The 22975-nt window shown below is 44.5% G+C and overlaps 1 protein-coding gene across 1 annotated transcript in view; it reads right to left on the bottom strand.

The window, feature by feature from the left end:
* The window catches only part of LOC124776092 (dehydrogenase/reductase SDR family member 11-like), an 81434-nt gene that overhangs the window by 12218 nt on the left and 46241 nt on the right, over positions 1-22975 (bottom strand). Inside the window, exons 3-5 of the mRNA XM_047250934.1 lie at positions 22010-22172; positions 15592-15721; positions 3016-3145 (exon numbers count right to left, since the gene is read on the bottom strand). Coding sequence (XP_047106890.1) covers positions 3016-3145; positions 15592-15721; positions 22010-22172 — 423 coding nt within the window. The remainder of the gene's footprint in view (positions 1-3015; positions 3146-15591; positions 15722-22009; positions 22173-22975) is intronic.

Raw genomic sequence — 22975 nt, 5'->3', positions numbered from 1 at the left:
GAAGAATGTCCAGATAGCGTGATGCAGTAATCGTTTCGGATCTGAAAAATGGGTCAATGATTCCTTTGGAAGAAATGGCGGCCCAGACCAGTACTTTTTGAGGATGCAGGGACGATGGGACTGCAACATGGGGCTCTTCGGTTCCCCATATGCGCCAGTTCTGTTTATTGACGAAGCCGTCCAGGTAAAAATAAGCTTCGTCAGCAAACCAAATGCTGCCCACATGCATATCGCCGTCATCAATCCTGTGCACTACATCGTTGGCGAATGTCTCTCGTGCAGCAATGGTAGCGGCGCTGAGGGGTTGCCGCATTTGAATTTTGTATGGATAGAGGTGTAAACTCTGGCGCATGAGACGATACGTGGACGTTGGCGTCATTTGGACCGCAGCTGCAACACGGCGAACGGAAACCCGAGGCCGTTGTTGGATCACCTGCTGCACTAGCTGCGCGTTGCCCTCTGTGGTTGCCGTACGCAGTCGCCCTACCTTTCCAGCACGTTCATCCGTCGCGTTCCCAGTCCGTTGAAATTTTTCAAACAGATCCTTTATTGTATCGCTTTTCGGTCCTTTGGTTACAATAAACTTCGTCTTGTTGCAACAACACTGTGTTCTAGGCGGTGGAATTCCAACACCAGAAAAATCCTCTGTTCTAAGGAATAAACCACGTTGTCTACAGCACACTTGCACGTTGTGAACAGCACACGCTTACAGCAGAAAGACGACGTACAGAATGGCGCACCCACAGACTGCATTGTCTTCTATATCTTTCACATCACTTGCAGCGCCATCTGTTGTTGAAAATTGTAACTACTGTAATTTCGAAAGTTTGTCCGCCTGAAAATGTACTGTTGTCCCAAGCATATTGCAACAAACGGTGTATTTCTATCGCTGCTCGTTTAGTTTTTATTGCCATTTCAAATATACCAGTCATTTTTGAAACACCCTGTAATTGTGGGCACTACAGTGGAGTCGAGTGACAGTGAATTTACGCTAGCAAACAAGACGGACCCTGGAGAAACAGGCAGTGCCGTGGAGTCAGAGAGACTGGTGGAAGAAGGAGAGCATGGAGACTGCAGCAGCTAACACACGATGTGGCCAGCTGTCATTTTGACATTTAACTGGGATAGCAAACGGTGTTTCTAGCACCATTTTAAGCTTGACTGTGCGTTGGCTTATTCTGCAAGTGTGCAATGTGCTATTCATATGTGTTGTCGCTCTGAGTGATTTTAAGGCGAGGGTTGTAGTTGGGTTTTGTTGTAAATTTTCCTAAACTAGCGTTGTTGTGCAAGAATATTTCTGTAGCCCCTGCAAAGCTACTTTCTGTTGGTTGGAGCTGATACGTATACATGTATCTTAACTGCTGCTGTATGTATTTAGTACCTCTTTTAAACTGTTATTATTTTATTACTGTGGGAAAATTACTTTTCGTAAGTATTGTGCCATTTGCAGCTATTGACTCGTAGCCGGGGTGCAAATATCAACTTCCTTATTTATGCATATACTCTGCATCGTAAATTGTTATTGTCATAATAAAACATTTATTCAAAAACCCATGGTTACACAGCATCCAGCCTAACACAGTTCCCACGAAAATCCTGTGCTGCACAATAAATTCATTACATGACGTGAAAACTTCAGTCGCACAATTCAATCACATAGAACAACTTTGGAATGGTCATGCAGAGGCTAGCTTTGTAAGATGAATGGCAGTCACGTCACATGGAGCACACAGCAATGATAAATGACACCACAGTTCGTTGTATGTGTAGTTCATTTGCTGAGGGTTGCAAAAATCCGCAAGAGTGTTATTTTACTTGCAGTAAACTATCTAGAATGTCTAGTGCATAAGGTGCTCTGCAGCTTGTGGAAAGTTTAAATAAATCATATTAATCATTAATTGTTTGACATAAGTTGTTGCCCGCATCTCGTGGTCGTGCGGTAGCGTTCTCGCTTCCCACGCCCGGGTTCCCGGGTTCGATTCCCGGCGGGGTCAGGGATTTTCTCTGCCTCGTGATGGCTGGGTGTTGTGTGATGTCCTTCGGTTAGTTAGGTTTAAGTAGTTCTAAGTTCTAGGGGACTGATGACCATAGGTGTTAAGTCCCATAGTGCTCAGAGCCATTTGAACCATTTTGAACATAAGTTGTTTGTTGGTAGCAGTTTATTTAACAGAACTAGTTTCTTTAATGATAACACACGTGTTTGTTCTTCTAAAAAAAGCTAATACAAATTAGAAGTGGTGTTATATATTCTATTATGTATAACAAAATCATTTTCGCGTTTACAGCAGTTACCAATGATAATTCTGTATATATTAGTAAAAAAACCTTATGCTGATTACATATATTTACATACAAATCCCAAAATGCGTTGTTACATGGATACTACTAAATACTGTTATTGGCATACGCTAGAGTGCATTACCATACTGGAAATCACTTTACAAAGAACTGAAAAGTCACATGTGCATAAAACACTACTATGCAAACCATAAGTAACGCATTATAAGAAATATGTGTCTTTTGTGTAGTAGAGAGAGCCTCGATGGTGGGCAACGCCTGAGACTAGTCCCGTCAAATAAACTACTGCCTACAAGCAGCTTATGTCAAAAAATTAACAGTTAATATGACGTATTTGAAACAAACTGCTCTATTTTTTATGTGGTGAACATAAACAGCATACTACACTCATCCTTCATTCAGAACTGTGTTTCCTTGTACAATTAACCTTGTGTCAAGTGTCTTATACTTTCGAAAAGTACGTTCTATACGACATTTTAGTTTTTTGATTGTAATCTGAGTTTTCCTTGTTTTATGAGAACCAGCGTACTTTTAGGAGATAGTTATATGCTACATTACTAAGGATGGCTGGAATATGAATATGTGAAAAACAAGTTGTGTCAGAAAAACAGAAAACGATAAAAGTACTCGTAACAGTAGTGATATGGAAATATAATTGACATGAAAACGACTGATATAGACCTGCTAGCCATGTACCACATGTAATGGATAACTTACCCCAACTCGTATCTTGCTACCCTTGCTCACGAGATCCTTTCTCAGCCCTTCGAGCAGGACTTTTACGGCGTGCTTGCTGGCAGCATACATCGCTTTACCATCTGTAAGCTGCAGTGTGTGTCCTGCAACACTGAAAATTAGGAACCAGATTGCAACATTAGATACTAGTTGCAACTTCCCAGGTGAATTGGAAGTCAGTATGTGCAGCATTACTTTGGATGATTAATCTCAACTAATAGTTTAATAGTGAAACACACATGTGATATTTATCTGCCTATTTTGTAGCGTGCTACTTCTTCACGCATCTTCCCCATCTTTCTTACTGTTGCTTTGATTTCCTTACTTTCCTCAAACTGAAGATACCACATCATTCAACGGTGATGACTTGCTGAACTGTGTTTAGATTTTTCTAGGCAATGTAAATAAACTCCACAGTCATAGCAATTCATATGACTGACAGGGAAAAATTACGTGAACTTAGCTTCCATGTTTGCCACACATTTCGACAAACACTCTCGTATGCAACCTTGCACCATAACCTGAATGTTCATGTAACGATCTAACATTAGCTTTGCTTACTGCTGGGCCAAATGTTTCAACAGAAGTAAATTCGATACAGTGGAAGTATGGGAGCAAAGTTCCCTTTGATGTTATCTTCGTGAAAAATGTTCTCGATCTTCTTGCGGTATTAAACTGGGGTAGAAAATCGAGCTTCTTGTTATTACCCGTAATCACCTTCATCAGGAGTAACGTCTACTGACGTGCCAAGAAGACTGAGAGCATTTTCTCACACCATAGTCACTACGGGTTGTTCAAAAAGCCTCTCCGCAGTGCCGTATGATTGTTCTCCTGCCTGGGTTACTTCCCTTCAAGAGGACTCTCCCAAATCCCACTGTTTCGTTTATCTCAGCCAGCGTCTGTAGCATCGTTGGTGTGTGTCGTTACGTGTTTACGTGAACGTTTAAGTTTAGTTCCTTTGTTCGTTTGTTTCGTTTTTGTCACTGCTGACATGCTAAGCATTGAAGAACGTGTGTTTTTAGTCGAACAAGTGTTCAAAGATGGCGGCAAATACACAGTTTCAGTTCGTCAAACATTTCATTCAGTTTCCCTGTAGACAACACTCCCACATCGCGATACTGTGCGAGATTTGATTAATAAATTTCGAAGTTCGGATTGAGTGACAGATGCACTGAGAAGTGGTCGACCTAGCGTTTTGTCTGAGGATGAACTACTCGATATTTCCAATGAAATGTCCATGAGGCCGAACACGTCAGTAAGAAAACTTGCCCAAGAAATCGATATTCATGTCGGAACGGTCCACACAGCTGTAAGGAAAAAAGTAGAACTTTTCCCATACAAAGTCACAGTCGTGCAAGAACTGAAAAATTCTGATCATGGCAAGAGACTGCATTATTGTCAATGGTTCCAAAAATTTCGTTCAACAAATGGAAGGGATATTCTTAATGAAACCTTTTTTCACTGATGAGGTGTGGTTTCATTTATCCGAGTACATGAACTCGCAAAATCCTCGTATGTGGAATACTGCAAATCCATTGTGTATTCATGAGGACCCACTTCATTCTGTGAAAATAGAAGTTTTAGATTGCATTTTCCAGACGTCGGATTGTGGGTCCGATATTTTTCAACGAAACAATAAACGCAGTGATATTCTGTACCCATTCATAGGGTAACTTGTGTTAAGTGAAATACTGAACGGCTATTTTCAACAAGATGGTGTAACCGCGCATACAGTTCGCGTTTCAATGTCACTGTTTGCTGATGTTTTTGGTGATCGCATAATTTTACAGGGACTTTGGCCTCTACGATCGCCTGACCTAACACTACTTGACTTTTTCTTCTGGGGTGCAGCGAAAGCAACTGTCCATAAAAACCGTCCCAAAACTATCGATAAATTGAAAACTGCAATATCCACTTTCACTGCTTCTGTCACAGAAGAAATGTTACAGCTTGTATTTGGAAAGATGGTAAGACGAATTGAATTGTGTATTCAACAACATAGGGGACACTTTCAACATTTAATGTAAAAATCTGTAAGTGAAACTGAATATTCAATAAATCAATAACTTGTATTTCAATGAGTTTCATTTCGGTGTATTCACTGCGGCATACGGCACTCGCGGCTAACAATCATACGGCACTGCGGAGAGACTTTTTGAACACCCCGTATTACTGCTATGGCTACTTCCTCTCTCAATTTGCATGCTGATCGAAGGACCTGCGAGTGGCATCTCTACTACTGTGACTGGGGTTGCTTGTATCGTCACTATTAAGGATCCACACAACCGTGATTATGACATATCCACATATTCTACGTTAGTATTTATAACTAGTAGTGACTCAGATTTTTTGCTGTACTACTGAAGAATTGGCTGCGTAGACGATACACGATAAAGTGCACCACATAGTTTATTGTATGTTAATATTAATGGTTTTCCACACTGGTAATTGTTTAAATCCCTTAGGACCAGTAACAGAAAAACGTGAGGTGGAGAAGCGATTCAGGATCTCTGGTATGTTTTTTTTTTTTTAGTAATTTAATTGAAAGCTTTGTTGCTTTGGTAAAAATAAAATTGGTTCTTTTTGTCGTGACAGAATAAATTACTATTAATCACACCAGATTTGTCGCAGAACAGCAGCAACATGTGTAATTGATCCAGCTTTTAGAAATTCTATTACCTTTTAGCGGAAAATTCGTGCGGTACTCTCCGACGTTAGAAGACTCGTGGTGTTCCGTTCGGAGCAGGAGGCGGCTGTCTTTTCTCATTCGCGATATCGAAAATTACTAAAAAAAAAATGAACAGAAATTTTTTTCGGAGGAAGATCGCGCGGAGAAAACAGACGGAAGTTACATGAAAGAAACCTAAGGGACCAACTAATTGGATTTGTACGAACGTATAAACGGAACTGAAAGAACTTGGAATAAATACTATAACGATGTCGTCACGACAGCCTCCTGTTCCGACAGAACACACGCTGGATCATAAGCTGCATAAATCTTTTAAACAGGAAAGATTATCACAAGTATAATTAATGAAAATAAGGTTGAGAGATTTTCTTTGAAATTAAATAAACTTCAAAGCTTCAAGTATTATATTATGAAACGGAAACTTACATTAACATGGCCACCCATTGTGGCGGTGGAGCGAATTTTCATGATACACATCCTCGCTTGTTTGTGGCTACATATATTTTTAATCACTTAAACTCTTAAATTTACAATAAAATGATTATATCAGTATGGAGCACAATACTTTTGCGTCCGACTCGCAACACATTCACAGAAGAACAGCTAGAGAGCGGCGCGGCTCCCTGCAGAAGTAAATATTGGCAATTGTTATTTTTAAACATACGTGCATCGTTTTTTTTTTTTTACTGATCGATAGCAGCGTATAACAGTTTATAGCTATCGTGATATTCTGCGCTTTTCAGGAGCGCGGCAAAGATATCTGGTTACAACATTCATTGGTATATGTTAATATGACGCGAATACAGAAAAAAAACTTTTACATGTTAAAAATCGCAGTGATAAAGGCTGTAATGTCACAGATCTTAAGAAAAAGAAAGCGATGGGTTGTAATTAAACTCCGTCTGAGGCTCTGAAGGCCTTAGGAAATGATTGCAATTACAAACCTGGTCAACAAAATATATAACATTGGTATTGGGCCCGAAGATCTCCTTAAGACCACAGTGGTTGAATTACCAAAGAAATGCAACACCAGTCAATGTAAAGATTATAGAATAATTAGTTTTATACGCCATTTTACCAAGGTTGTGACCACAACAGTGCTGACACGAATAGAAAAGAAGCTAGAGGAGAATGTACGAGGAGATCAGGTCGAATTTGTACAGTCCAGTCACTTTAATGTGACTGCTGCCTATGTTCGATGTCAACGTGCAATAACCACTCACATGAGGTAAACGGCAGCACCAATAGCGGGGGAGGGGAATGTGTATAAAGCATGTTCAGGGAATGTGGAAAACAGTGCAGTCGTTCTCGTAATGTGGAAACGGAGCGATTTATCTGACGGTCAAAACGGCGTGATCACTGGCTTTTGGGCGAAGAATGGAAATATTTCCGAAGCGGCGAAGTCTGTAAACCGTTCGCGTACCGCCATGATTAAAGTACAGGGTGAGCACAAAGTCTTGCCCTGATTATAAAAATTTATTACAGAATAACCGTTTGACATAATAAGTTACATTTGATGCGGTTACATAGGTTAGTGATACTAATTTTTTATGACCACTTACGTTAATAAGTCTCAACGTGTGCTTCCTTGGTACCTAGGAGAATGTCGAGGCGGTATTCCAGTTCCCGCCAGGTGTTTCGTAACATGTGTTCTGTCACAGTACCCACAGCAGCTTGTATCCTAGCCTTCAGTTCGTCGATATGGCAGAAATGTTTTTGGAAGGGAACAGACAAACATGTGTTTGGTTCGCCGACAGGGAAAAAAATACTTGACTGGGCGACCGTTATGTGCTATTGAAGATTTTGAAAAATACAGGTATAGATTGGAAAGATAAAGGGTTGATAAAGCAACTCTATACAGGACAAAAAATGTTAGTTCGAGTAGAAGTAGATAGAGGTAGGATTGGAAGAGATAAATAAATTGTGATCAAGACTGTTTTTGATAGTAAATATTTGTAACAACGTTGATCACTGTTTACTCGCACAATCTATTCAAAAATAATTACTTTTCAATATGTTTCCTGAAAAAACAAAAGGATTTGCACTGGGACAAGAAAGAATTAAAACCACGAAGTACACTGGCAATATGACTGTGCTAGCAGGAACGGAGGAAGAGCTCCAGGTAATGACGGGGAGTATTGTAAGTGTTTTGAAGAATGTGATGAGAATCGGAAAGGAAGGCGACTCAATTACTATATCACTTCAAGAAATGCTATTAGAACAGGTTCAGTCATTATAATATTTGGGAAGCTTGATAACTTCCAGCAGAAGTTGTCCAGAGGAAATGAAACGCAGAATCTCCATGGGAAAGAGAGTTTTCGGGAGAGTTAAGGGTTTGCTGACAGCCGGAAGCATGCCTATTAGACTTAGGAAGAGGTTCGCCAAATATTTTGTGTGGAGTGTGATGTTTTATGGTTCTGAAATGTGGACAGTGAGATAGAAAGAACAAAAATATGTAGAAAGTTTTGAAATGTTGTTATAGAGAAGAAAGAAGAAAACGAAATCGATCGACAGAATGAGAAAGGAGTAGGTGCTGAGCAGGGTACGAGAGGAGAGGTACTTCATGAAGATGATAAAGAAGAGGAAAATTTGTTTGATGAGAGATATATTACGTGGGAATTGTCTACTGCGGAGAATTATGAAGGAAAAAAGTAGAACTAAAAAGAGGGAGAGGGAGAAAATGGTTTGGAATGTCAACAGATATGAAGAGAGGAAGAAGTTACAAGCAAATGAAGGAGGACGTCCAGGACAAAGAGATATGGAGGACGTCGAGTTGATGCCTGTGTGACAACAGATTTACTGAAAGAAGAAGGGTTGATTAAAGTGAAACTACAAAGGTTTTTTGTTGTTTTCTTTTCTTGCATGGACATCTTGTAGATTGATTGACATGTGGACTCGGAAATTTACGACGCTGCATTCAGCTTTCACTTGGTCGACGGCCGTTCATCACAAGAAAAGGCTCTAAGCTGTGCTACATCTCCTGCAACGTTATTTGTACCATGAAACGAAATTAATAAAATGTATGAACGATTGTGTATCAACGTTGAAGCCAGTTTTTGTTCTCATCATGGTCAGGTCAGCTATTTTGTTATTACACCACTTGAATTTCGCAAACACACTGTGTGACACTGTATTCTGTGCTGGTGATTAAACCAACTTAGAGTTATTGTAATAATAATAAATAATTCATTGAGTTATCAATACATCCTAAAGTGAAAGAAATTTATCTTTCTGAGGAAGTAATAATTAACTGACTGCATAAGCTGAAAGAAGTATTTCAAATGAAAGTTGTACAAAAAGTGGTTTTAAAACAGTTCGCCAAGATATACGGGGTCTGAAGGGTATCAGTGCAAATATGTTTTTATGTGATACCTAAATATGTACACACATCAGTATGTTGGTTGTTTTCTCTCTGCGTCAAACAGTCTTCCCACAAACACATCAAATAGCTTCCACTATGTAATGTTTTGCCTATAGTCGTAACTGTACTACTAATGTGACTACACATGTCAGTGTATGCTAACCATTTTGTGCCCATGCGTCCACACTTCAACATGTGACCCGCTGCCCAGGGGAAAATGAGGATTAATAGCTTTCCTTGCTACGTCTACTTGAAGGTACCAACCAACCTAAAATATCATAGCTATAATTACGAGGGTGAGTCAAATGAAAACCTTAAATTTGTAATAACAAATGGAAATTTCGCGCCGTTATCCTGTAAGTTTGTAAGCATGCTACAAACAGCGTGCAGAATGGCCTGCAAGTGGCAGCATAGTGCACATGCACACATACCGTCGCAGTATCAGTATAAACATGGCCGCCCCAGTTACGACTTGCACCGGGGAAGAACAGCGTTCTGTTATTTGGTTTATGCGTAGTGAAGTTGTGAAACCTTTTGAAATTCATCGACGAATGAAGGTTCGGTACGGTGATGCATGTTTGTCACTGCAGCAACTCTACGAATGGAGTAGGAAGTTCGCAAATGGTGTGACTTCAGTGGAAGATGCTCCTCGTCCAGGTCAGGCACAACGAGTTCTGACTCCACAGAACATTGCACCAGTTGAAGGCATAGTGCAGAAAAACCGACGAGTGACACTGAATGACAGTGCAGCATGTTTACAGATCAGTCATGGGTCAGCACACCACATTGTGCATGATGTGTTCCAGTTTCACAAAGCGTCTGCAAGATGGGTGCCACGTCAGCCGACTCCTGAAATGAGAGAACGACGTGTTGATGCTTGTCATGAACTTCTTCGGCGCTTTGAGCGAGAAGCTGATGGCTTCCTTGCAAGAATCGTTACTGGGGACGAAACCTGGTTCACTTTCAGCAACAGGAAACGAAGAGAGCGAGCAAGGAATGGCGTCATACCTCATCACCAAAACCAAGTAAGATTATGACAGGACCATCAGCACGGAAGGTTATGCTGACACTCTTTTGGGACGAAATAGGAGTCATTTTGGAGCATTGCATGCCTAGAGCGACCACTGTCACCAGTGCATCATACACAGATCTCCTACAAAATCATCTGCGGCCTGCAATCAAATCAAAGCGACGTGGATTGCTATCAGCAGGTGTCCTCTTGCAACATGACAATCCAAGGCCCCACACTGCACGTACAACGGTTGCAACAATCACAGACTTGCATTTTGAGTGTCTTCCTCATCCACCATACTCACCAGACCTTTCCCCAAGTGATTTCCATATGTTTAGACCACTCAAAGACGCAACGGGAGGAAAGAAGTTCCGTTCTGATGAAGAGGTACGCCACGCGGTGCATGAGTGGTTGCGCGGACTACCAGAAGAATTTTTTTCTAAAGGAATTTATGCACTTCGTAAGCACTGGACGACTTGCATTGAGCTTGGGGGAGAATATGTTGAAAAGTGATACAGCTTTGTACCTCTTCTGCACAATAAATAATATTTAAAAAAAATATTTAAGTTTTTCGTTTGAATCACCCTCGCATTAGTCTGCAAATGAATTAAATACTGATGCAATGTTGTCCAGGACATTGATCTCAGTCACCAATAAAAATATCTGCTAAAAGCCTCTCAAAAGCCAAGGTAGCTTCAAATATACTTTTTATTCAAGACGGCAGGTTTCAACAGTGTTAGCTGTCATCTTCAAGTCTTAAACATCTCTTTGCAGTACATATGATACGTACACAGATGTGCAACTGTGCACTGTATCTGTATCATGTGACAAGCCCCTGTGAGCAATATGTATACGGACATGGCCTTTTCGACGGGGTGCTGTGTGTTTTCAAATATTTCAGAGATGACAAACGTTACAATGTATTGAGTATTATCCACCTGACATCTTGTGCATGAGGCTCAGCGTAAAATGAACGTGTTTTACTACAAAAGGATGATTAAGACCTGAAGATGACAGTTAATACTGTTGAAACCGGTTGTCTTGAATTTAAAAAAAAAATATTTTTTGCTGCCTTGGCTTTTGAATAGTTTTTAACAAATAAAAATGATAGAAGGGTCCTTGCCACTCGTTTCTTATAGGGTGCCTAAAGGATGCTGCTTTCTCGGATAGCTATACAACAGTTCAAGCAAATCACATGAATGGTTTTTATTACAGTAAAGTAGATCGACAATACTTAACTTTGGTTTACAAGAACGTGTCGCAACCGATTGACAACATGCAAATAATCAATGTCTTTCATTGTAATGCAATGTCCATCTAAGCACTTGACATAAGACACAAGTCTCAGTATAACAGTCAGAATCGCGGCTCTATTATGGTGCGCCTCCTACTCCGTGGTTTCTAGTCCGGATCTGATGGTGCCGGACTATTACTGCCCGCATCTTCAACTGTCCGGCCGAGGCTAGCAGGAGCGGCACTTGTATTCTCTTCTTGTAGAGGCCGCTGCTGTCGTGGTGCGGTCCCAGTAAGCTCGCTGTTGGCTGACGCCATGTCTCAGCTCTCGCGTTCTTCATCTTCGTGCCCGCGCTTGTCGGTACGCTGGCATACAGATCGCCCTTCAGTACTCTCATTATGAGAAAATTCAATCAAAGGTATCTGCACTAGTAACCATTATATCCAGTATTTTCAAAACACTGTTTCATTTTTTTAAAATATGAATGATCTATAAATGAAATGTGAATGAAAGTGATTTAACTTCAGTTGACTGAACGTAACCACAGATTACACTGAAGTGGAAAATACTTGATTGCTAGCGCATAAATCAGCAGAGAGCGACGTTAAATGTTGTCACTGTCTAGCTGAGAAATGCGGATAAACAGCAACTAGATTACGACCTCCCCTGACAGAAACTTTTATCACCTCAAGACAGACGAAACTGCAAATAAAGAAATGGTAGTGTACGCGTAATAGTGCACGGTCTTAGTAAAGTTCAAATACATTCAATAGTCGTAACGAAGTCATCTGCACTGGGTGAAATAACACTACTAACAGAGGCGTCGTCCATCTATCTAGGAATTAAAGATTGTTTTTGAAATTGCATTAAAGATAATATTAGCACTCCGTCTTCAGGCCACGAGTGGCCTACCGGGACCATCCGACCGCCGTGTCATCCTCGGTGGAGAATGCGGATAAATTTCTGTTCCGACACTGACAATGTTGAGTGTTTATGGAAAAAGTTCAAGGCAGTCGTAAAATGCGTTTTAGACAGGTACGTGCCGAGTAAAACTGTGAGGGACGGGAAAAACCCACCGTGGTACAACAACAAAGTTAGGAAACTACTGCGAAAGCAAAGAGAGCTCCACTCCAAGTTTAAACGCAGCCAAAACCTCTCAGACAAACAGAAGCTAAACGATGTCAAAGTTAGCGTAAGGAGGGCTATGCGTGAAGCGTTCAGTGAATTCGAAATTAAAATTCTATGTACCGACTTGACAGAAAATCCTAGGAAGTTCTGGTCTTACGTTAAATCAGTAAGTGGCTCGAAACAGCATATCCAGACACTACGGGATGATGATGGCATTGAAACAGAGGATGACACGAGTAAAGCTGAAATACTAAACACCTTTTTCCAAAGCTGTTTCACATAGGAAGACCGCACTGCAGTTCCTTCTCTAAATCCTCGCACAAACGAAAAAATGGCTGACATCGAAATAAGTGTCCAAGGAATAGAAAAGCAACTGGAATCACTCAATAGAGGAAAGTCCACTGGACCTGACGGGATACCAATTCGATTCTACACAGAGTACGCGAAAGAACTTGCCCCCCTTCTATCAGCCGTGTACCGCAAGTCTCTAGAGGAACGGAGGGTTCCAAATGATTGGAAAAGAGCACAGATAGTCCCAGTCTTCAAGAAGGGTCGTCGAGCAGATGCGCAAAACTATAGACCTATATCTCTGACGTCGATCTGTTGTAGAATTTTAGAACATGTTTTTTGCTCGAGTATCATGTCGTTTTTGGAAACCCTGAATCTACTATGTAGGAATCAACATGGATTCCGGAAACAGCGATCGTGTGAGACCCAACTCGCTTTATTTGTTCATGAGACCCAGAAAATATTAGATACAGGCTCCCAGGTAGATGCTATTTTTCTTGACTTCCGGAAGGCGTTCGATACAGTTCCGCACTGTCACCTGATAAACAAAGTAAGAGCCTACGGAATATCAGACCAGCTGTGTGGCTGGATTGAAGAGTTTTTAGCAAGCAGAACACAGCATGTTGTTATCAATGGAGAGACGTCTACAGACGTTAAAGTAACCTCTGGCGTGCCGCAGGGGAGTGTTATGGGACCATTGCTTTTCACAATATATATAAATGACCTAGTAGATAGTGCAGAAATTCCATGCGGCTTTTCGCGGATGATGCTGTAGTATACAGAGAAGTTGCAGCATTAGAAAATTGTAGCGAAATGCAGGAAGATCTGCAGCGGATAGGCACGTGGTGCAGGGAGTGGCAACTGACCCTTAACATAGACAAATGTAATGTATTGCGAATACATAGAAAGAAGGATCCTTTATTGTATGATTATATCATAGCGGAACAAACACTGGTAGCCGTTACTTCTGTAAAATATCTGGGAGTATGCGTGCGGAACGATTTGAAGTGGAATGATCATATAAAATTAATTGTTGGTAAGGCGGGTACCAGGTTGAGATTCATTGGGAGAGTGCTTAGAAAATGTAGTCCATCAACAAAGGAGGTGGCTTACAAAACACTCGTTCGACCTATACCTGAGTATTGCTCATCAGTGTGGGATCCGTACCAGATCGGTTTGACGGAGGAGATAGAGAAGATCCAAAGAAGAGCGGCGCGTTTCGTCACAGGGTTATTTGGTAACCGTGATGGCGCTAGGGAGATGTTTAATAAACTCAAGTGGCAGACTCTGCAAGAGAGGCGCTCTGCATCGCGGTGTAGCTTGCTCGCCAGGTTTCGAGAGGGTGCGTTTCTGGATGAGGTATCGAATATATTGCTTCCCCCTACTTATACCTCCCGAGGAGATCACGAATGTAAAATTAGAGAGATTAGAGCGCGCATGGAGGCTTTCAGACAGTCGTTCTTCCCGCGAACCATACGCGACTGGAACAGGAAAGGGAGGTAATGACAGTGGCACGTAAAGTGCCCTCCGCCACACACCGTTGGGTGGCTTGCGGAGTATAAATGTAGATGTAGATGTAGATGTAAATGTAGGAGGGGCGTGGGGTCAGCACCCCGCTCTCCCGGTCGTTATGATGGTATTCTTGACCGAAGCCGCTACTATTCGGTCGAGTAGCTCCTCAATTGGCATCAGGAGGCTGAGTACACCCCGAAAAATCGCAACAGCGCATGGCGGCCTGGATGGTCCCCCATCCAAGTGCCGACCACGCCCGACAGCGCTTAACTTGGGTGATCTCACGGGAACCGGTGTAGCCACTGCGGCAAGGCCGTTGCCGCATTAAAGATAATAGATCAGATTAAAATCATTTGCACAGAAATAGCCAACAGAGTACTGCATTACGTTCTTTGCTTTATTGTGATGACAATGAGCGCATTCACTCTGAGTACAACAGTACAGTGTTTGGAATGAAAAACAGCCCACAGTTGCACTAGTAATCTTTATACTAAATTTTGACCATGGTTTCAACTATAATAATATATCCTTCTTCAGAAGTCACAAGCTTTTAAAAATGAAAAACGTTTAGCCCAGCGGCTGCCTCACGATCAATAAAAATAACTTCAACGGACATAAGCCTGTTTCGATCATAAGTAAAATTACATACGGCACTTTATGTCCTCCGCCACTAGATCTGTTACTAGTGCATTAGTACAACTGCAATTAGTGCAACTGTGGGCTGTTTTTCATTCGAAACAATTTCGTAACGGTTGCTGCTGTTGCTGCCATGATGAAAATAATGAAACAGTATACTGCCCTACTGCAACTCTACCTTACATTGACCGATAAAAGTCCGAGTTACAATATCCGGACAAGACATGTATGGCTAGTATTGGGTTGCTTTGGTTGATTTTGCCTAGCGTACCTTGTTCAGCTGTTATTTTTTTTAAACCTAATTTCGAATTGCTAGCCAGAAAATTAAATACTTTGTACTGGTGAGCCTGTCCAGTTTACTTCATTTCTCCATTCTGTAGTCTTTTCGTGTATGGATTATTTAGTACTGTTTTGTTTGTTAAAATACCTGTATTCTTTACGTGCTTAAATTCAAGGGCTTTACCTGAGCTTGTACGTGATAAAACCTCTTAGCACGGTGCTGGTGCTACCTTGCGCCTGTTGCAACAGGTGTTCACTAGGTGTGAGAAACACTTTCGGACTTCCTTCACACAGTCGAAAAGCTGTACGAGAAACATGTTACACAAGACTGCAAGCTTATTTAACTAAATAAATAACATGAAATGTTATTGAATAAAAGTGAGAGTACGATGTTGACACAGGACCGGCCACAGACCCACCTGTTGATGTGGATGATGAAGCCGTCGTCGACGCCCCTGCCCAGCATGTCCTGCACGGCCTCCCTGGTGCAGATGCTCAGACCCAGCACGTTCACGTCCAGGATGCGCTTCCAGTCTTCCGTCTTGCCATCTGGTCACCACAAAGAAAAGAAATTGTACTGCACTTCTGTAAACATTTATACAGTATCCACTAGCTCATCCAGCTGTAGCAGCAGACGCTATTAGACAGGCTTACTTTTAAAATACAGAGAGAATAGTTCAAAGAAGAGTCAAACAAGACATGTTCATGTCCGGGAAGAGAATAACGCTGTCAGGGGTCATGCATGAGATGAATGCCAGCATCTGCAGAACCAAAAGCCAGACATTACTTGACTCGCCGCACACAAGTCGATGGCCACTGTCGTCTTGCACCGCGTGCATGGCACATAATGGTGATCACGCCATGTAGATCCGGTGGATACGCGACTGCAAAACCTGCTTCCCATTAACTGTCACATACTACGTTGATTTGACGTCCGACGCAAGCGATTGCGGCAAAGTATCCACTCTCTTGGGCGTCGCTAGACGAGGAAGGAGAAGCACGGACATGATGTAACTATATTCAAGAAAAAAATAGCTCAAGTAGAAAACGGGCGCTGGGACATCTATCAGCGGCACTGGGGCAATGACTGAGCTCGGGTTAAGGGCCCTCATCAGTAGCTATGTGGGGCATGTCGGAGAGCGTCGCCACATCTTAACATGCGCCCTTACAAAGAGGGCTGTTGCTCGATAGTGGACGAGACAGAGATTGAAACCTCCTTTGTCCTTTGGGAAGGTGATAGACTCATAGCTGACTTTAAATGACAAGCCTTGACTCACAAAGGAACCCAATGCAGCCAAGATGCATCTGGCCATTGACGGCGGGATGGGGAAAGTATGGGCCACAAGCGAAATTTGCGATGTGATATAAACATTAGAAAAACAGGTTCAAAATGGTTCAAAAGGCTCTGAGCACTATGGGATTTAACATCTGAGGTCATCAGTCCCCTGGACTTAGAACTACTTGAGCCTAACTAACGCCTGCCGGGATGGCCGAGCGGTTCTAGGCACTACAGTCTGGAACCGCGCGACCGCTACGGGCGCAGGTTCGAATCCTGCATCGGGCATGGATGTGTGTGATGTCCTTAGGTTAGTTAGGTTTAAGTAGTTCTAAGTTCTAGGGGAGTGATGACCTCAGAAGTCAAGTCCCATAGCGATCAGAGCCGTTTGAACCATTTGAACCTAACTAACCTAAGCACATCACACATCCATGCCCGAGGCAGGATTCGAAACTGTGACCGTAGCAGCAGCGCGGTTCCGGACTGAAGTGGTTAGAACCGCTCGACCACAGCTCCGTCGGAGCATGTCCAAGGTTCGCAGTCATTGGTCATGGGGCTCTGCTCGGATCTGGCGTAATGTCCGCCTACTGTTAAGGGTCACTGATCGCTGCAAGTCGGTTGTAAAAGCAGTACCCAGCGCAGATCCGCAGGGGAGCTTCCCATTCACTGGGCACTCACAGCCTGTAGGCAACACGGAAGATTTGCGAATTTTAAGGACGGTGCCCGAAGCAGCGCCGTAGGACCCCACACACTCCAGCGCTTCCTGAACATCATTGCCGTTGCGCAAGTGTAGTACCAAGTCCTCTGCATAGGCCGCGCAACGAAAAGGAGTCATCCTTGTGAGGCGTTGGTAGCGGCTGCAAAGCAACGGTTCTATGGCGGGAGCATACAGGATCGTGGAAAGAGGGCATCCTTGCACCCCTAATCGTTGTACCAGGATGGGCGGCGTAAGACGACCGAAGTTGAGGATCCTAGATGTCAGGCCCCATTGTAGACGCATTAAGACCTCCACGAAGCTGTCTGGCAATCCCATATTCCACATCACCAGAGTCAGATAGAAACGATCAACCTTGCCAGGGGCATGAAATCAAGGAAGGTTAGGACACCTCTGATGCGCCACATCCGCGCAAGCCCCATCACGTCACGTTATCGACATTAGGCAGTCCAGATGTTGTCATTGCCTCCTAAAGAGGCTTGATGCTGGGGCATAACGCGTCGGACGGATCTCCTGAAATCTGCTGCCAAATGCGCGGCTAAAAATCTTCATATCACAGTTCAGGAGCGATATGGGAAGGGGAGGTGATAGTCACTGATGGATGTTCCGCCGGTTGGACAGTAATGAGCAATCCTTTGAGAAATTGTAAAATTCTAACGGGAGGCCGTTGGGTACTGGCGATTTGTGAGGCGCGGCGGCCAGTTTAGCTGCAGTGACCTCCTCCTCAGTCACGTCCTCAAGTAGTGCCTCTGTGCATCCCGCGGTAGTGTGCCACATGCAAGGTGAGGGATTTCTTCAGTCGTGTCTGGAGGATGATGGCGGTCCACGACCAGTTGACTATAGTGAGCATGGAGAGCACTTCCGATCACATGTTGTGACACAGCGACCATCGGCTAAAGCATGGATCAGCGTCCGTCGTCAACGACGACGCTTCGGTCCATTCCATCAACGGTGCCCTTCGAGGTGGCACCTCGTGAGCCTGTGATCCGCGCTTTTGCGCGGTTCGTTGGTTGGTGACAGGCAACTGAGTCTGGCATTGTGGAACAATGACGCAGGATGTGATGGTAAAAATCTAGCGAGCGCCGCTTCCAGGCAGCGATCTTCCTGCCATGAGCAATAAATGCCTTTCTAAGAGCCGGCTTGGCACATAGCAGCCACCATGACAGTGCGGTCAGGTAAACCCCATGCCGATGGGTGCATGACGTCCACGTTGCTTCCACAAGCTGTCGGCATTCAGACGAGTGTAGGTGTGTAACGTTCAATTTCCAGGAGCCTCGCCCATACCGTACTATCTGGCGCCCAAGGTGACTGTGCACATGGTAGGAAAAAGCAACAGGCCAGTTTCAGCAGCCGGTTGGACCCGAACAATGGAACACGAGAGGCAGATATGGCCTACACGGCTGGAGAAGTGGCTGGTACAGTGCGTGAAACTCGCACTATTGCTATGTGCATACTCCCACGTGTCCACTAATCAGTCGGCCGGGTTTGTCGAGCGGCTCTAGGCGCTACAGTCTGGCACCGCGCGACCGCTACGGTTTGAATCCTGCCTAGGGCATTGATGTGTGTGACGTCCTTAGGTTAGTTAGGTTTAAGTAGTTCTAAGTTCTAGGGGACTGATGACCTCAGAAGTTAAGTCCCATAGTGCTCAGAGCCATTTGAACCATTTTTTTTTTTTTTTGTCCACTAATCGAAGGTTGGTTATGACGGTGGAGGGCGCCAGACATAGAATGTAGTGTGGCAATTGATCCTTCGGCACCTGGACTCCGTCTTCAGGCCACAAGTGGCCCGTCGGGACCATCCGAACGCCGTGTCATCCTCAGTCAGCACACCGCCCTCCCGGTCGTTACGATGGTTTTCTGTGGCCAGAGCCGCTACCATTCGGTCGAGTAGCTCCTCAATTGGTGTCACGAGGCTTAGTGCACCCTGAAAAAAGGCAACAGTGCATGGTCACCCATCCAAGTGTCGACCACACCGGACAGCGCTTAACTTCGGTGATCAGACGGGAACCGGTGTATCCACTGCGGTAAGTCCGTCGCCTTTTCGGCGCCTCAGTGGAGGTAAAAGCCGCACTGTACATTAAGGCATCCTAGCGTCCCACACAGAGGGGCGCGACTGCATCTGCAAAGAAAGCGGACCATTTATGGCGTCGTCCCGATTCGGAGGGCGCATAGGTATTAACGATTCTGACGTCATGGAGAGTGAGCGCAGTGCCTCTCTGCATGAGGCAGGAAAGCGACGCCTTAGGCAGTTAGAATATCACGTAGAAGCATTGGCACACTACTGCCAGTGGGAGACTTGAGCAGTGTACCCAAAAGTGCCGACGGAATCCTCGACAGAGACCTCCTGGAGGAGGACAATGTCTATATCCGCCGGATTAAGCGTACCCTGCTACAACGCCAGTTCATGGCGCGCACAGATAGCAATGATGTTGAGAGTCGGCAGTCGTGTTGTAGGGTCTCCATGGCCGCCAGGATGTGACGTCCACTCCGCTGGCGGCCGTCAGGGGTCGACCAGCCGCAGCATCCATCGCGTTTTCAGTCACTGTGTCGTAGCCCTTCATCAGGACGTGCCCTTCCGCGGCACCAGACAGTAGTACAGTGTCATCCTCGACGTCATCAGCCCAGAGCTCGTCGGTACGGATGTCACTCGACGGGACGTCAGCTGTGCACCCAGCTGCAGTTGGCACAGCAAGAGGAACGCCACCCAGGACACTTGCAGGAGGGTTTGGCGCGGCCCCGGCACTATGGCATTGAGCTGTCGTGGGTGGAGCTAGTGGAACATTACCGTCCCACACTACGTCATCGGACATGTTGTCGTCATCTTCTGTCCCCGTTCTTTGAAGATAATGATCCAAGGGCGTACGGTGCCGTTTCCGGCGCTTCCATGGGGCCTTTTGTCGCGTATACGCTGTTCTGTGTTAGAATGGGAACGGTTGGCTATCGCCTCCCTGGTAAATGGAAAGAAGGCAGAAGTCAGTACAACGCGAGGCGTCAGATCCGTGTCGCGGTCAGCGGTTCTAGGCAGGCGAGTGTCTCCTCCCGACAGTGGCTCTGTTTGCAGCGATGTGAAAAACGTCGGGCCGGCCGTGGTGGCCGAGCGGTTCTAGGCGCTACAGTCTGGAACCGAGCGACCGCTACGGTCGCAGGTTCGAATCCTGCCTCAGGCATGGATGTGTGTGATGTCCTTAGGTTAGTTAGGTTTTAATAGTTCTAAGTTCTAGGGGACTGATGACCTCAGAAGTTTTTGTGGCGGTATTCGTAGCGACAAACACTTGGCTGTAGAAATGGCTTACGAAGTCACCGCCACACTTTTAATAGCGGCCGACCGGTCCGCTGGAACAGTAAACAGAAAGATGAAACCCCAAACACTCTGATTAAATAAGTCGGTACTTATCTTTATTCATGAAGATACAGAAACACAGTAGTGAACTCGGTGTCTACAGAAATCTGTCTAGTTCGAGTCGGAGCGGCTAGGTCAGCGTCGGCTGACGACAAACAACAACTCTGCTGCGATGAACACACAACTGACTAGCAAGTACACGATTCGGTGGCGAGTATACAACTGAGCGGCGAATACAGAACTGTCCTAGCGCTCGCGACTCCAGCGCTTAAGAAGCCAGAAGCCAGCGGTGGCGCGCGCAGACTTGCGGCGATTTCCTGTATCGCTGGCGCTGCTTATGCGGACGGCGTCCGGACTTTGATGCTGCCAACCTTTTGGCAGCGGGCTCGGGTGGCATTACTGGCTAGGACATAACAGAAGTTAAGTCCCATAAAACGTCGGATTAGTCTCCACAACGGTAGTCATCACCTGCGATGGGTCGCGTGGGTCGTGCATAAGATCGGCAGTTGGTGTTGTGACCGCAGTATTGGTGATAAGAAGAGCTGAGGACGGCGCAGTGGAGGCGGCGTCGTTGAGTGGTGTCTGTACAGTCCGGCGCTGGAGACAGTTTTGGCCGCAGCCAGCGCAGGTAAGGGGGTGTCCGTCATACATAATGGCGGCCCTGCATCCTCCTATAACCAAGTAAGACGGCACAGGCTTCAGCAATTCCATTTTCACCTGACGGACGCCGTTTGTTGCAGAATAGGTCTCAAAGATTTTCCATTTTTTGACCAGGCGACTAAGCACATTGCCATATGGACCTCGAATGGGAGTTCGAAAACCGTGATCGTACGCAGGCCGAAACCCATGAGGTCAATCACTACTTCATCTAACTCTCCGTCGGGGTGATGAAACTTGAGGTTTCGCTCGTGGCGGCTCACGAGTTTCGGTGCACAGATCTCTTCAGCGCGCATCTGGACTTATACAGCGTTCCCAGTGATGGAAACGCCAATGACATCCTGCGGATCCAGGTGAAGATAATCCGGTATAAAGTTCTCAATTTCGTAAGGTCTTGGCCGTGCATATACTGCGTGGTATGTGATCTTGATCACTGCCCGCCGGTAAGGCTTTGCCATGGCTCGCTCGTAAGAGGGATTCAAAACCGCGGCGAGAAGTAAACGAAAGCGCGCTCCAGCTCCACCACAGCCAGGATCAGCAGACGTCCGCGTATCATGGCTGCACGAGCCGAACTAGCCTTACGCTATCAGACCACGACTGATGGCCAGGTCTGAACTCCCACATCCTGTAAACCATGTGTCTACAAGCTGTACTCGTACATACTTCATGTATATTTTCGTACATGGGTACCTCTTACTTGAAAGTCGAAGACCTGTGGTCGGCGGATAAATACAATAGTTCCTAATTACTGTGGAATAGCATGGTAGCATCGTACTAATTTTTAAATTATTTAGTATTTTCAAATGTCCGTATGTAAGTCGTACAAAGTAATGCAAGGCGTTGCTCTTACCCGTAAGGCTAGTAATGGGAAATACACCAGCGTTGTTGATGAGGATGTCGACGCCACCCAGGTTGTCCTTGACCCACTTGAAGGCCGCCAGGATGCTGGCTTCGTCGCTCACATCTCCGGCAACGGCGTACAGCTTCCCTGGCGCGTCTTTGAGTGCAAGCTCCTGTTGTGAGGCATAAACACTTTACTATATAAAACTCGTCATTAATATAATATTTTGCTCTGCGTGTTATAAATAGGCTGATTAGGTTTTTATATTGGTAACGCCACGTAGCGCTCTGTAAGAAAATCACTGATTGTGCTGTGTGCAGTCTGTGACTGGTTTGCATTGTTGAAATATTTGCTATTGTAGTGTTTGGCAGTAGGATGTGAAGAACGCGTAGCGTTGCGCAGTTGGAGGTGAGCCGCCAGCAGTGGTGGAAGTGGGGAGAGAGATGGCGGAGTTTTAAGAGCGGACGATCTGGACGCGTGTCCGTCAGAAAAGGGAAATTTGTAAGACTGGCTGTCATGAACTATAATGACTTTTGAACACTATTAACGTAAATACATTGTTTGTTCTCCATCAAAATCTTTCATTTGCTAACTATGCCTATCAGTAGTTAGTGCCTTCAGTAGTTAGAATCTTTTATTTAGCTGGCAGTATTGGCGCACGCTGTATTGCAGTAGTTTTAGTAACGAAGATTTTTGTGAGGTAAGTGACTCATGAAAGGTAAGGTTATTGTTAGGGCCATTCTTTTGTTCTCAGCTATTTGAAAATCAAATAACGTAAGAGGTTTACCAGCACAGTAATCCATAAAGTTTTCTAAGGGGATGTTTCAATGTGATTTGAAACATTTTCGTGATTACATAAGATTACTGATACATATTTTCCCTGATATTTCTACATCGTCAAACTGACGTAATCAGGTCTGTATTCATACCAGCTGATCAAGCCTAAATCTGTATTTTTACTAAGCGATACTTGCC

Source organism: Schistocerca piceifrons, chromosome 2 (genome assembly GCF_021461385.2).
Source record: "Schistocerca piceifrons isolate TAMUIC-IGC-003096 chromosome 2, iqSchPice1.1, whole genome shotgun sequence".
Classification (NCBI taxonomy): Eukaryota; Metazoa; Arthropoda; class Insecta; order Orthoptera; family Acrididae; genus Schistocerca; species Schistocerca piceifrons.
This window is presented reverse-complemented; position numbering and strand designations above follow the sequence as displayed.